Source organism: Pyxicephalus adspersus, chromosome 3 (assembly GCF_032062135.1).
Source record: "Pyxicephalus adspersus chromosome 3, UCB_Pads_2.0, whole genome shotgun sequence".
NCBI classification, from domain to species: domain Eukaryota; kingdom Metazoa; phylum Chordata; class Amphibia; order Anura; family Pyxicephalidae; genus Pyxicephalus; species Pyxicephalus adspersus.
Window position 1 is genome coordinate 11,970,196 of NC_092860.1, and position 14,204 is coordinate 11,984,399.

Here is a 14,204-nt window from a genome sequence, read left to right on the forward strand (position 1 = left end):
AAAAGTTAGGACACAATACAAGCCCTTCAGTCTTGGGAATTTAACATTTAGCACACAGTCCAACAATTTAGGACTATAATGTACTGCACTCTTCACACAAGAGTGATGTGATGTTGTAGAGTTCGGTGATGTTGTAAATCTAATGTATAGCACAATGCACATAGTTCTACAGTGTGGAATGCAGAGTAAAGTACAATGTTTACAGGTCTACAGCTTGGAGAATACAACCTATAACACAATGTACATAATTGTATAGCCTGGGTAAATGTAGTGTATAGCACAGTGTATACAGATCTACAGAGTATGTGTGTACAGAATGATGTGCATAAGTCTACAGTTTGGAGAATGTAATGTATAACACAATGTACATACTTCTATCGTCAGGGTAAATGTAGTGTATAACACAATGCACACTCGTGTCTATAGACCAGCGGTCTCTGTGCCTATGCGTGGCCCCGTATTGGACTGTTTTATAGATGAAAATAATGCCGGGAATAGTAGTAGCGGCATCACTTGCGTCTACAGACCAGCGGCCTCTCTGCCTATGCATGGCCCCGCATTGGACTGTTTTCTTGATGCAGGGAATGGTAGTAGTGGTGCTATTTCAGTTTCAAATTTGGCCCCCGACTTTGTCCGAGTTTTTAATTTTGGCCTACTGTGTATTTGACACCACCTGCTCTAAAGGATCTCATAGGAAACCAAACCAATCGTATAAATCTGACGGCAGATTCCTGTCCTCTGATTGGCCGATAATATATAAGGGGGCCTCACCTATAAATCTCTGCGTGGCGACTTCTCTTGTCACCAACTCCTCGCAGGCCGTCCGCAGGCTGACAATCAAATCTCGCGTCTCTTTTTTCTCTGTAAACGTTTCCAAAATGTTACCGTGGGTTACGACCTCAGGGCTCCCATCTTCATCGCGATCATTATTGTCGGTGCCCATTTTCACTGAACTATGGAGGACAAACCCAGAGAGAAGTCAGAAGGTCACACACACTTATCAATAAGCAACTGTTGGGGAGGGATTAGAACCTCTTTTGGCTTTTTATTGACAGGAAGTGAAAGGAAATCAGCAACAGGGATACAAATACAAATCTTACAGCGAAAAAAGAGAAAGGAGAGGGAGAGGAAAGGGAGGCTATTTTTAGGCACAAAGTTTGTATAGATAAAAACAATAACCTAATTTCTTGGTAAATTACTCTAGGTATAGTGATTCATAAATGCAAAACAATCCAAAAAATCCATGTTTTGGTAAAGAGGAAAAAAATTATAAAATCAAGAACTATGCATGATTTTTGTACAGACAATTTTGTTTGAGTTCCCAAAATCATAAAGCGAGTCTCCTGCCGATGCATTTCGCCTAATTTGGCTTCATCCGGGCATATTAAAGCTTATTGGACCCAAACTATAATATTCAAAAAGAGAATATTTATCAATGTTTGTTTCATCCTAATAAATAAATAAAAATCCAACTGCAAGGCATTGATAGAAATTGTTATCTCAAGGAGATTTGATGCTTCAACAATCTAGAAGTTCTACAGAAGAACTAGAAATTACATAGAACGTACATACACATAAAAATCAAGAGTACCAAGTTATTCATATCAGGATATAGCACAGAATGTTAATATTTCTGGAAGATGGCTTTCAAATATAGAATAATGAAAAAAAAAATTGTTGATTACTTACAGTCGTATGTCTAGTTGTTCCAAGATGGTGGAAAAGTTTCACAACAAGTAAGCCTGTGCTGGTTGCGTTGCTATTGTCCCTGGTGGGAAAAAAGAGAAGGGGGTTTTTGATTTGAGTTGATTTGATTTGATATAATAGTGATGGGGGGATGTGTGCAAAATTATTTAATATAAGAATGGAAATAAAACTTCCACTTCAGTGGATCATAGGATTACGAGGGGTGCTGAGAAGTTCCTGGCTTTGTCCTATTGAAGATGAAAAATGAGTGTGGGGGTATATGACAGCCTAATATCTTAGTATGTAACTGTGCAAATATCAGGTCTTTGCAATTCTTAAAACAGTTTTTTCTGTGAGAAGCTGTGATGGCAGAGGCACAAGCAAGTTTCACGTCGTTGGAGTTACGGGCCGTCATGAAGTTTTTGTTTCTCCAAGGAAAGTCAGCAAAGGACATTTACACTGAGATGTCACAAACACTGGGGGAGAAGTGTCCTCCCTACAGCACTGTCATAACCTGGATATCCCGTTTCAAGACTCGGCATTTTACCGATGAAGATGAGCCGGTGGGCGCCCCCCAACCTCAACTGACCCGGCAACCTGCGATCTGTCCATGAGCTGATTATTGAGGACTGGCGAATATCTGCAAAAAAGATAGCCCAGATACTTGACATCTCACGGGAGTGTGTTGGGTTTGTTATCACCCCTATCCTAGACATGCGCAAGCTTTCAGCGAAGTGGGTGCCGAAATGTTTGAACTGTGATCAGAAGAAGGAACGAGTTGAAGCATCCAAAGCCGTTTTGGCCCATTTTGAAGCTGCATGGGATAGGTTAGTGACTGAGGATGAAACCTGGCTCCACATCTATGATCCTGAAACCAAGGAACAGTCAAAGGAATGGCCCCACAGCGAGTCCCTGTAGCCGAAGAAGTTCCAAACCCATCGTCCAAAAAAAGTCATGGTGTCCGTTTTCTGTGACAAAGACAGTATTCTGTTGGTGGACACGTCCAAGGTTGTGGCTGCCAAATTGAACACCCTGGGTTTCCAATTGGTCAACCATCCCCCCTACTCACCGGACCTGGCCCCTTCGGACTATTATCTGTTCCAGAATTTGAAGAAACATCTGAAAGGGGCAACATTTCGAGGACATTTCTGACGTCAAAGATGCTGCTGAGAGTTGGTTTGCGGCCCAACCAAAGGACTTTTATTTGAACGGTCTAGAAAAGCTGCAAGGGGGAATATGTTAAATAAATGTGTTATTTCATAACTATGGAGCTTCTCGTAATTACTTTGGTTTTCTTGATGAGTTTATGACAGAACGGAAGATGATGTTGGGATCCAAGAAAAGGGAGCGTTTTATACCCAGGTGTTCACTTCTAAGGTAAGTATAGGGTAAAATAAAAGAGCAATGTAACTAATCTATAGAATTTTCATTAAAAAAATGAATCGTAGAGCCATATTACAGGTATGTGTGTCTCTTACAAATCTGACAGGGCTTCTGGTCTCCTGTACTCAGTTTGTGTTTCTTATTTTTGCAACTAGTGAAATGTTGTCACCAGGACAGGAAGTGAGGATAAATCTCTCCGGCCCTGAATAGCAAAAAGGAGTCATAAGGGGAGATTTTCTCTCGCTTCCTGTGCTGCTGAGGTTGATTTTTACCAGACTGGAATTGAAAAGAATCTTCAGCGGGGTCGCCATTTATTAAGAGCGTCCCAAGCGCAGCTTATCTATGCACTGCACCGTCAGAAGCGCTTCATGTGCATCTTTTCTATGCATTGGGCAACCCATTGAAATGAATGCTTGGGGGAGGCCCACCTGGTAATGGAGGGAGGGGTGGCCGGTCCCTGTCATAGTCAGGGGCTGTGTACACAATGACAGGTACTCTTATACTGCACAGGCGCGGTCCTGCGTACACTGTGGGACAGCTCAGATCACGGGGGCGGTAAGTAGCTGCTCACATGAAAGAAGCGGAGATATAAATGAAGTCACTTACCTACCACACACCAGCCGCTCCCCGCCCGCTGACCCACGTGACTCACCGCTATCCGTCACCACAACAACGGCGGGGGCTACGGATCCCGAGAGGAGTCAGGACTCTGCGGCGCGAATCGTGTCACTACTGAGCGCCCTCTGCTGGTCGTATGTACAGACATGTTGCGCCTGTTACACTGCGCATAATTCATATGCATTACTTCGCGTAAATGCTGCGCCATCTGTCGGCCATACATTTATACTGCACGCTTTCTCAGACAAATACACATTCAAACTGCCCTCTGCTGGCTATACATGTACACTGCTCTCTTTTTCAGACACATACACATTCATAGTGCCCTCTGCCGGTTTTACATTTATATTGCACGTTTTCTCAGACACATACACACTCATAGTGCCCTCTTCCGGCCATACATTTATACTGCACGCTGTCTCAGACACATACACACCTCTAGTGCCCTCTTCCGGCCATACATTTACACTGCACGCTTTCTCAGACACATACACATTATTATAAGTGCCCCCTGCCGGTTTTACATTTATACTGCATGCTTTCTCAGACACATACACACTTATAGTGCCCTCTGCCGGCCATATATTTATACTGCACACTTTCTCAGACACACATTTATAGTGCCCTCTCCCGGCCATACATTTATACTGCACGCTTTCTCAGACACATAAACATTATTAGTGCCCTCTGCCGGCGATACATTTATACTGCACAATTACTCAGACACATACACATTAATAGTGCCCTCTGTAGGCCATATATTTACACTGCACATTTTTCTCAGACACATTCATAGTGCCCTCTGCCGGCTATCCTATCCGATATAAACGAAGGATGTAATTATGCACGGACTCAACCTGCGCGCGCACACCACAAACGCCAGGTTTTTCTGACGCCAAGATGGCGTCATTGCCAGAACTCACCACCAGATGTCCTCAGAGTACAGTGCTGGGATACACAGAGGGATATTATTTCAGTACAAGGTGGCGTTATTGCCAGAACTCACCACCAGATGTCCTCAGAGTACAGTGCTGGGATACACAGAGGGATATTATTTCAGTACAAGGTGGCGTTATTACCAGAACTCACCACCAGATGTCCTCAGAGGACAGTGCTGTAATCCTATACACAATCTGCCAGTTGTGTTATAGAAATATACCAGTAAACCCCAATTCTCAAAAGAATCGTAAATTCAAGAATGGCAATCACTTGCAATCATGGAGGGTTGAGCGTCCTGGGAAAATTTTTATTTAATTAATTAAATGTATTTGTACTAAAATTACCCAATTTATTAAAAATAAAATTGAATTTTAATTGTTATACCAAACAGGACTTATACCAAACACATTTCCCATAAGAAATAAAAGGAAAATGATTAATCCATTCCCATGAAAACGCTGCTTAATACTAAAATATATAAATACAAAAGCAATTAGATGTAATAAATGAAAATTTTGCTGAGAAGAGTCCAGTGCCTACTAGGATGGTGCTGAGAAGGGAGGAGGAGGAGATGTTCTGTAATTCACAGAGAGTTATAGCGCGGGTTGTTCAATGAATGGAAGCAAGTGGCGTACTGATGCTCCTGGCCAGTCGTGGCTTTGTCTCGGGAGAGGTAAGTAAGGGTAGCGTGCGTTGTTAGGACTCATTTTGACCCATACAAGTTCTAGCACAAAGGTTGTACACCACAAAGGTTGTACACCAAGCATAATGTTTCATGTCCAAACAGTACTTATACCAAGTTGGACTTATTCCAAAGCAGACTTATGCCGAGCTACCACTGTACTACTCTCTTTCTCAGACACATACCTTATTGCCTTCTGGCGGCTGTACCGTCTTTAGGACACACGTTCACAGCGCCATCTCTCGGACAAACATACATATTGCACCCTATCAGGTCACCCATCACCCTCTTTCGGCTATATATAAACACTGCGCCCACTTTAGGATACACAGTAACCGTTTCCCCTGTCGGTCATATATAACACATTGCACCCTCTCCAGAACACACAGACTCACAGCGCCCTCACCAGGACATACATACATACTGCACCCTCTCCAAGACACTCACAGCGCCCCCTGTCAGCCATGTATGTTCTCTAGGACAGTGATTTTCAACCACTGTTCCGTGGCACACTAGTGTGCCGTGAGAGATCTTCAGGTGTACCGTGGGAAATTATCCAATTATCATTGTCGAGTGCCTGTGCTGTAGTGACTGGCAGAGTAATGTAATACTCTTCCATGTCAGTGGGTGGCAGTAGGTAGCTCAAGCGCCTTGTTTATTTTTAGAGGCGAGAATTAGCTACAAAGTGTAATTTTGTAACACTTTTGATTTGTGGTGTGCCGCAGGATTTTTTTTTGTAAAAAATGTGCCGTGGCTCAAAAAAGGTTGAAAAACACTGCTCTAGGACATACATACTTACTACACCCTCTCCAAGACACTCACAGCGCCCCCTGTCAGCCATACTTAGTATTTACCACAGGCTGTGCAGCACCATAAATTGTCAAATTCTTCCTTGTACTTATCACACAATACTAAATAATAAATTCTGAGCTACACACCATACCCTGTTACTCTTGCTGTTTTGTAAAAAAAAAATTGTCTCTGAAAGATCTCAGGAGCAGGGATCAGATAGCTAGATAAGCGACAAGGTGTACACAGAGTTCAGGCACAATTCAGGGGACACAAGCTATACTACAACGGCTGCCTGTGGCCCTCATGGAGTCTCGTAAGTCCAGGGTTTGGGTGGTATCAGTTTCCTGTGTTTCCACAAGAGCCCCCTGGATCCTGAGCTTGAATTTTATTGTCTGCCTGTATCCCCGAGGAACCCCTAGGATTGTCCTGTATATACCAGCTGGCTGTGTCCCCGGGGAGCTCCCTGGATCCTTGGCTGTACAGCTGTGTCCTTGGTGGGCCCCTTGGATCCTAGGTGGTACCAGCTGTGGGGCCCCATGGATCTTAGGCCTGGGCTATATCTGGGGGGGCCCTTGTTCTTTGACTGTACTAGCTGTGTCCTTGATGGGCCTCCTGGGCCTGAGCTATACCACGTGGCTGTGTTCCTAGGGGGTCCAAAAAACAGATCCCCATAGAGTTTTGCTAAGTTAACTGACATTGCTAAATGTGGCCATGTAGGCTTTAATGAGTTCAGGTGCTGAAGGGTCAAGTAAATAATTAAGAAATAAACATTTGGAAAGCACAGTATGGAATTTTTCTTTTAGCAATCTTTTTTATTTTTTTGTGCTAAAGTTCAGCTCTTCCCTCAGCTTTTTCCACTGATCAGGTGATCCAACCGGAATAGAGACAGAAAAGGGCACCTGAGCCCATTGTGCTGAGTTCAAGCACAAGTTAGGAGGCACAAGCTATACTGCACCAGCTGCCTGGGCCCTTCATGGATGCTCTTGGGCTTGGGCTCTACCGGGTGCCTGTACCCACAGAGACCTTAATTACAGAGCCTGGGCTGTATCAATGGCCTGTGTCCCCATGGGATCCTTTTGGATAATGAACTCAGGCTGTACCAATCTCCTCTACCCTTGGCAAGCCCCCTGGACCCTAAACATTGGCTTTTACAGCTGTCTGTGTCTCTGGGGGACCCTAGAATCCTGGACTGCACCAGCTGTGTGGCCCATGGGTCCTGGACTTGAGCTTTATCAATCATCTGTGTCCCTGGGGGGGGGGGGGGGGCATGGATTCTGGACCTGGGCAAATCCAAACATCTGTGTCCCTGGGGGGCTTCTTGGATTCTGGGCTGTACCAGCAGTGTCCCTGGCAGGCCCCTTGGATTCAGCACCTTGGCCATACCAGTTGAGTCCTGGGGGGGCCTAATTAGAAAAACAGACCCCATAGATTATTTGCCAATTTAACTGACATTGCTAAATGTACACATCAAGGCTTTAATAAGCTCAGGTAGTAAAGGGGTTAGGTAAAGGTAAGTAGCTGATCAGGAAATAAACATTCAGAAAATATAGTATGGAAGTTTTTCTGGGCTAAAGTTCAGCTCTTTGCTCAGCTTTTCCTGCAGTACTGATCAGGTGATCCAGTCATAATGGAGACAGGAAAGGGCACCTGAGCCCTAAGTTCAGGCGCAGGTTAGGAGGCACAAGCTTTACTTCACCACCTGCCTGTGCCCTATATGGGCTTGGGCTATGCTGGATGCTCGTGCCCACAGGGACCTACAAAACACTGGGTTATATCAGCATCCTGTGTCCCCATGGGAGCCTCTTGGATAATGGACCCGTGCTGTACCAGTCTCCTGTGTCCTTGGCAAGCCCCCTGGACCCTAGACATGGGCTTTACCAGCTGTCTGTGTCTCCAAAGAACCCTTTGAATTTTGGGCCAGAACTGTACTGGCTGCCTTTGTTCTCAGGTAAGCCCTTAGAATTCTGGTTGTAGACCATACCAGTTGGCTATGTCAATGGAAAGCTCCTGGATTCTGAGGCTAGGCTTTATAGGAAGGCTGTACCAGCTGCCTGTTTCCCAAAAATGGTTTATAATCTGTTTGTGACTTAGGAAAGCTCCTTGAAACCTTGGCCCAGCTGTACCAGCTAACTGCGTCCCCTAAGAGCCCCTTGGATCCTGGGCCTTTGCTATACCAGCTGACTATGTCCCTGGTGGGACCTTTTGATACTGGGCCTGGGCTGTATCTGCTGACTGTGTCCCAGGGGGGTTCTTGGGGCCCAGGGTTTATCAGCTCTCTGTGTCCCTGAAGGGCCCCGTTGATCCTGGGCCTCAGCTTCTTGTTTCCCACAGAAACCCTTTTAAATTCTTTACCCGGGCTGCCACAGTTTTCTGTGTTCCCAGAGAGCCCCTTTGATCCCGGAGCTCAGGCTTTGTATTTATTCACAAAAAGAAAAATGGGAGTTCAACTTTCAAGTGCCTTTTTTTCATTTGTTCACTTTCATGACATACTATGCACCATAAATATAATGTCAGCATTATTTTAAACTTTTAAACAGGACAAATTATAGAATAAAAATAAGATATATATATATATATATATATATATAGTGGTAATTAAAAAATAAGATGTATGCAGGTTCCGGAGAAGAAATACTTAAATAAACAACATATATTTAGTTTTTATTTATTTTAAACAGGACAAATTATGGAATAAAAATAAGATATATATATATTATATTATATATATATATATATAAGTATAGGGGCCTCCTTATAAATTGGTGAACCTGCCCCAGTAGATTCTTAGTTTAATGTGAGATTCACCAATTTAAAAACATACCTCATGGCCCCATGGAGTTTTTGCCAAATTAAGTGAGTGGTAAATTTGCTCAGGACATCTGGGCTTTAACGTGCTCAGGTATTGAAGGGGTTAAGTAACCAACCAGGAAATAGACATTTAGACAATACAATATGGAATTTTTTTGTTTTGCAGTTTTGAACTAAAGTTCAGCTTTCCGCTCTCTTCCAGCCCATTGTGCTGCTTCCTGATCAGCTGGAAACTCCACGGCCTGTCCACAGACGGGAAAGTCCCAAATCTGCTTTTTGTATACCAAATACATCAGTTTTGTTTTTCATTATTGTTATTGATTACTGCTTATTGATAAATTAACTGACTTTTATTTAATCTGACAAATCTAGTTTTTGTCCCCTTCAATTTTCTCTCCATTCACAATTAGGCACCGATGCCGTCTTGTTTCACATTGGTGGAAAGTGCGGAGCAGATCAGTTTCTGTCAGCTGTTTCCAGATATCTGATGGTTTTTTTTTGCTTTCCTGCATTCATTGACACAAAGCAAGTTCCTTAAATTCCCAATTTCAAATTAGGACAAAGAAAAAAGTCCCAAGGTGCCACATCTGGTGAATATGGAGGATGTCCCAGTGTAGAAATGTCGGTCACAGAATGTGCTGTGTTAGAAGGTGCATTGTCCTGATGAAAAATGAAACCATTTTCACACATTTCTGCCGTCTTATCCTGACTCTTTACTGTCTCAGCTTTGTCAGAACTTCCTTATAATAATGTTGGGTCTCTGTTGTGCCTTCTGGAACACATTCTGCCAAAATGACGCCCTTCATGTCACAAAACACGATGAGCGTGGCTGTGAATTTGGCCTTTTTTGATTCTTGGTGATGGTGTTTCCAGTGACTGTGGCTTTGTTTCAGGATCATACTGGAAGATCCGGGTTTCCTTACAAGTCATGACACAAATTTTCTCGCTCCACTCTTTTCGCTCTGGTGGGAAAAGTTTACTAAAATTATCAAATTGACTTGTTGATCAATTTTTATACTTGTCATAATTTCAGCACAGAAGGGGAAACACAATGGTGACTGACAACAAACTAAACAGAGTGCCGGTGTTTGTGGTGCATGTTTGGAGAAGTTTAATAATTTCCTGGCATGTGCTCATAATCATCTCACTGCTTTGTGATAGAGATAAGTCTCCTTATCCACATAAACAGACCTTATATATTATTTGGGCACAGCTTTCAGAACATTCCAGCTATATGGGAACCATTTTTCTCACATTGCAGGGTAAAATACACATTTTACCGAGCATTACTGCAAAGCACACTAAGGCATAACACTTGAATTCATTTTACATGGCATGCTAAGACAAAGAATGTTCAGAGTCTGGGAACTTGAATTGCAGTGCACTACAGCTCACATCTTGTGCAGTAAGTTAAAAAGAAATAAAAAGTGCAGGTCTGATGTTTGTTCCATTGTTGTCCATTCTGCAGCCTGTGACAAATATATAGGCTGCAGAAGATCAGGAACACTGAGATGTACATAGTATAATGCACAGATATTCAACAAAGTAGATGCCTTTCAGTCAGGTTTTGCCGGGAGTGCTGTGGTTATAGCTAATCAAGAGGTAGGTCTTCTGAATGGTCTGGACACCTAAAGATGATGTGATTTCTTTTAGCCCTAGTGACCTATAGAACCTCAAGTAACCTCTGTTACACTCTGAGCATCTACTGTGAACCTCCAATGACCCCAAGTTTCTCCTGTGACATTAAAAAACTTTTTTGACCTTCAAAACGCCAAGGTTCTTCCATAGAGCCAAGTGTCTCTGAGTGTCACCTATGAACTTAGGATCCTCCTGTGACCTCCATGACTGCACGTGTCTTTGATGTCCCTGGGTACCTCTGTTGACCTGTCTGACTTTGAGTGTTTCTCAGCAGAGTGATTCTGACTGTTTGTTTATGTAGCTTTGACCGCAGTTTCAAGATTGTTGTTGTCCTTGGGGGGTGGTCCTTGTTGGGAGTCCTTGTAGGGTGGTCTAGTGAACACCTCTGGATCCTTAGACTTTGCCCCTTGGCCACACTGTCCTTATAGTCAGTCCAGCAAAACCACAGCTCGATGCAGGCCTCCTACTGCAGATTCAGTAGTAGATCCCAAGTATGTGACACATTTATTAAAAAAAAAATGCTAAAAATTGAATATTAAAATAATCAGATGACCATAGTGTGGACACAACCATTGTGTTACACTCTGACTTCTTTTAGTGCAATTGAAAAGCACCATTTGCATGGTGGAAGGACACAAATGAGGAGATCGGGAATAAAAGGATACCTATGTTATCGTTAGCTACACATATTATTCCCACATGTACAGTATATGTATATTTTTACTTTTTATACACCTATAGCAAAGCGTATGAACAGGCTGCACGCTGCAACTAGGAAACAAAAAAGATTTCATTATGTTACAAACAACTTGTCAGAGGACTTATTAAAGTTCACGGTCAAGAATTTAAAATATGGGTAATTTGCAAGAAAAAAGAAAAACCACGCCTCGATGGTTATCTAGGAAACTTTTTAGCTGCTGCTTCTTCCGCCTCCTCACCATTACAATGGAATTCACCGACTTGGGAGACAGACTCAGCTGCTCCATCTGCCTGAACATTTTTATTGTGCCAGTAACGTTGAGATGTGGACACAACTTCTGCAGGGAGTGTATCACTCATGCACTGGATACACAGGATGCATCTGGCGTTTACTCCTGTCCGGAATGCAGAGACGTGTTTCAAGACAAACCATTGTTGCAAGCCAACAGCAACCTTCAAAACATAGTGGAGATTTTCTACTCCAAGCAGCCGGACACAGCAGCATTTATCAATCCTTGTACATATTGCATGGATTCTTTCAAACCCGCTGTGAAAACGTGTATGAACTGTGAAAGTTCTATGTGCTTTGACCACCTGAAAGTTCACAGCAAATCACACACCCTAATTGATCCCACCACCTCCCTAGAGGATCGGAAATGCTCCATCCACAAAAAGAAAATGATGTTTTATTGTTATGAGGATGCAAAATGTATCTGTGCTAACTGCTGCCTTGGGGACCATATGGAGCACAAGGTGGAGATGATTGATGAGGCTTCTGAGAAGAAGAAAGAAAAACTGAGAAGTTTTCTAGGCCTGCTGAACTCTAAGAGAGAGAGAATTGATAGAAAAATCCAGAATTTTCAGGAGGACATTAGAGAAAGGCAAGAGAAAGCCCTTGAGCTGGCAGACATGGCAACCGCTCTGTTTAGAAACATCAGAAGACAACTAGAAGTTCTGGAGAAAAATGTATTGACTGATATCTTCAGAAAAGGCGAGGAGTTCTCTAAGCAGGTCTCTGGTCTGATTGAGCCTCTGGAAGTAAAGAAGGACGATTTATCAAGGAAGATACAATACATTGAAAAGATGTGCAACATGACCGACCCAATAGCTTTATTGCAGGATCAGAAGTCAGATAGAGATGACTTTTGTGTACCCCAAGAATGTGATAGGTTCTTCCTAGATGATTATGTTAACCAGCCAGAACATTTGGATCTGATGTCAAAGACCATCCACACCGGACTATATGATATTGTAAATGATATCTCCAGTAGAATGCTTGCCTTTGAAGCTTCAGATATAATTTTGGATGTGAACACAGCAGCAGCTAACATATCTGTATCATATGACATGAAAACAGTTTGTTTGTCCCGTAAAGATCAGAGTTATCCAGAATCACCAGAGAGGTTTAAAGACGGTCAAATGATAAGTCTCAAGAGTTTTTCCTCAGGGTGGCACTACTGGGATGTGGAGACCAGTGAACTGGGAGATTGGATGATGGGGCTGGCTTATGCCTCCATAGACAGACAAGGGGAGTATTCATGGCTAGGAGAAAACACCAAGTCTTGGTGCCTTACCAGATTTCAGAATCAGTATTCTGTAATACATGATGGAGAGGAGAAGTTCATTTCCCACAAGTGCCTATCCCAGAAATTCAGGATCTATCTTGATTACAGAGCTGGAAGGCTGTCTTTTTATGAGCTGGGTGACTCCGTCAAACACCTGTATACCTTTACCACCATCTTTACTGAGCCCCTTCATGCAGCATTTGGTCTTGTTGAGGACAAAGATGACTGCTGGCTGAGAATCATAAGTTAGAATGTTTCAAATGATTTTTCAGCTTCAGTATCCCAAAATGCACCAGATGCAGACATAAAAAAATAAATGACTTGACCAGAGAAAGACTGGAAAGGGTGGATATACCATTTGTGGAGCTTGCACAACTTGGGACCTAGAGGCTCATTGATGCTAGATGTGGGCCAGATGGGGGTTTGAACCCCTTCCACAGCCAGGTAGACCTGGACGTTTCATTTTATGGAGCAACTGATACTCCGTGAATGTTTTACCTAGGTAATAACTGAATGTGTGTGTGTGGGGGGGGTCCCTTGCTGGTCCCTTGCTGACTCCATCCAGTGCTGCACTTGCACCTTGACTAATCATATAACTTTTATTGTTTTCCTTTGCACTGGACTTGTAGGGACGCTCTTCAGGACAGTTATTACTAAAGAAATTAAAACGAATACAAAATATGATATAGCATCAGCCAATTGTATTTCTGCAACTGTCGGCAGGCAGGCGAGCCTGATATTTTTATGGCTTTGCATGCATACAAGTCTCATTTCTTCAGCTACAATTCTGAGTAATGTATATATGTTCAAAGTAAGGACCCCAGAATGGAGATGGTGAGAATATCTGGTTGCACTAGGGGAGCAGGAGGGATTCTTTTGCCCCTATTACAGCAAATTGGACAACGTGTTATACATTTTTATCTTCTATACATTAATATACATTTTTATCAACTGTGTGTATAGACTTCTGAATTTAGAATATATATATATATATATATATATATATATATTTATATCAGCTGGACCCCAAAACTTTAAACAGCAGACAGGCGCAAAACATTCTTATAATGACTGATAGATCTAAGATTGTACATTAGGATAAATAAATCAGTATCTATATTTGACAATGTTACAATATTATATAGATAACATGATACAAATGTATAAAATTGTTACATAAAGAATGTCCTACATATAGTTATGTAACTGGGACTTTCCACAGTGGAATGCAATATTGCAGGTCCCTTGGCTTGGGGCTTTTTCCAAACGTAGTGGGAAATAAAGATCTATTTAAAGATTCTGTGACCTTTTCTAATTTGTATTTAGGGGTGTCTGATGAGTATTCTGATTTCAGTACAGGTGAAAAAATGTCGTCCAACTACGATAAAGGACAA

The 14,204-nt window shown here is 42.5% G+C and overlaps 2 protein-coding genes across 4 annotated transcripts in view; one reads left to right on the forward strand and one right to left on the reverse strand.

Moving 5' to 3' along the window:
* Positions 1-3,755, reverse strand: part of TBCD (tubulin folding cofactor D) — a 130,100-nt gene extending 126,345 nt beyond the window's left edge. For 2 of the 3 annotated variants that reach the window (XR_011919711.1, XR_011919710.1), the window contains exons 1-3: positions 3,676-3,755; positions 1,690-1,768; positions 772-953 (exon numbers count right to left, since the gene is read on the reverse strand). Coding sequence is in view for 1 of the 3 variants with exons in the window: in XM_072403591.1 (XP_072259692.1) it covers positions 772-943 (172 nt within the window). In the remaining 2 variants the exon portion in view is untranslated. The remainder of the gene's footprint in view (positions 1-771; positions 954-1,689; positions 1,769-3,675) is intronic. The other variant, XM_072403591.1, reaches the window with a different exon arrangement.
* Positions 3,756-11,491: 7,736 nt separating this feature from the next.
* Positions 11,492-14,110, forward strand: LOC140325365 (E3 ubiquitin/ISG15 ligase TRIM25-like). The gene has a single exon (XM_072403191.1). It carries the CDS (start codon positions 11,492-11,494, stop codon positions 13,058-13,060), a length of 1,569 nt encoding a protein of 522 aa, XP_072259292.1. The 3' UTR covers positions 13,061-14,110.
* The last annotated feature ends 94 nt before the right edge of the window (positions 14,111-14,204 follow it).

Excerpts from the sequence above, each read along its gene's own strand:
- LOC140325365 (XM_072403191.1), top strand. The coding sequence starts at position 11,492 with ATGGAATTCACCGACTTGGGAGACAGACTCAGCTGCTCCATCTGCCTG.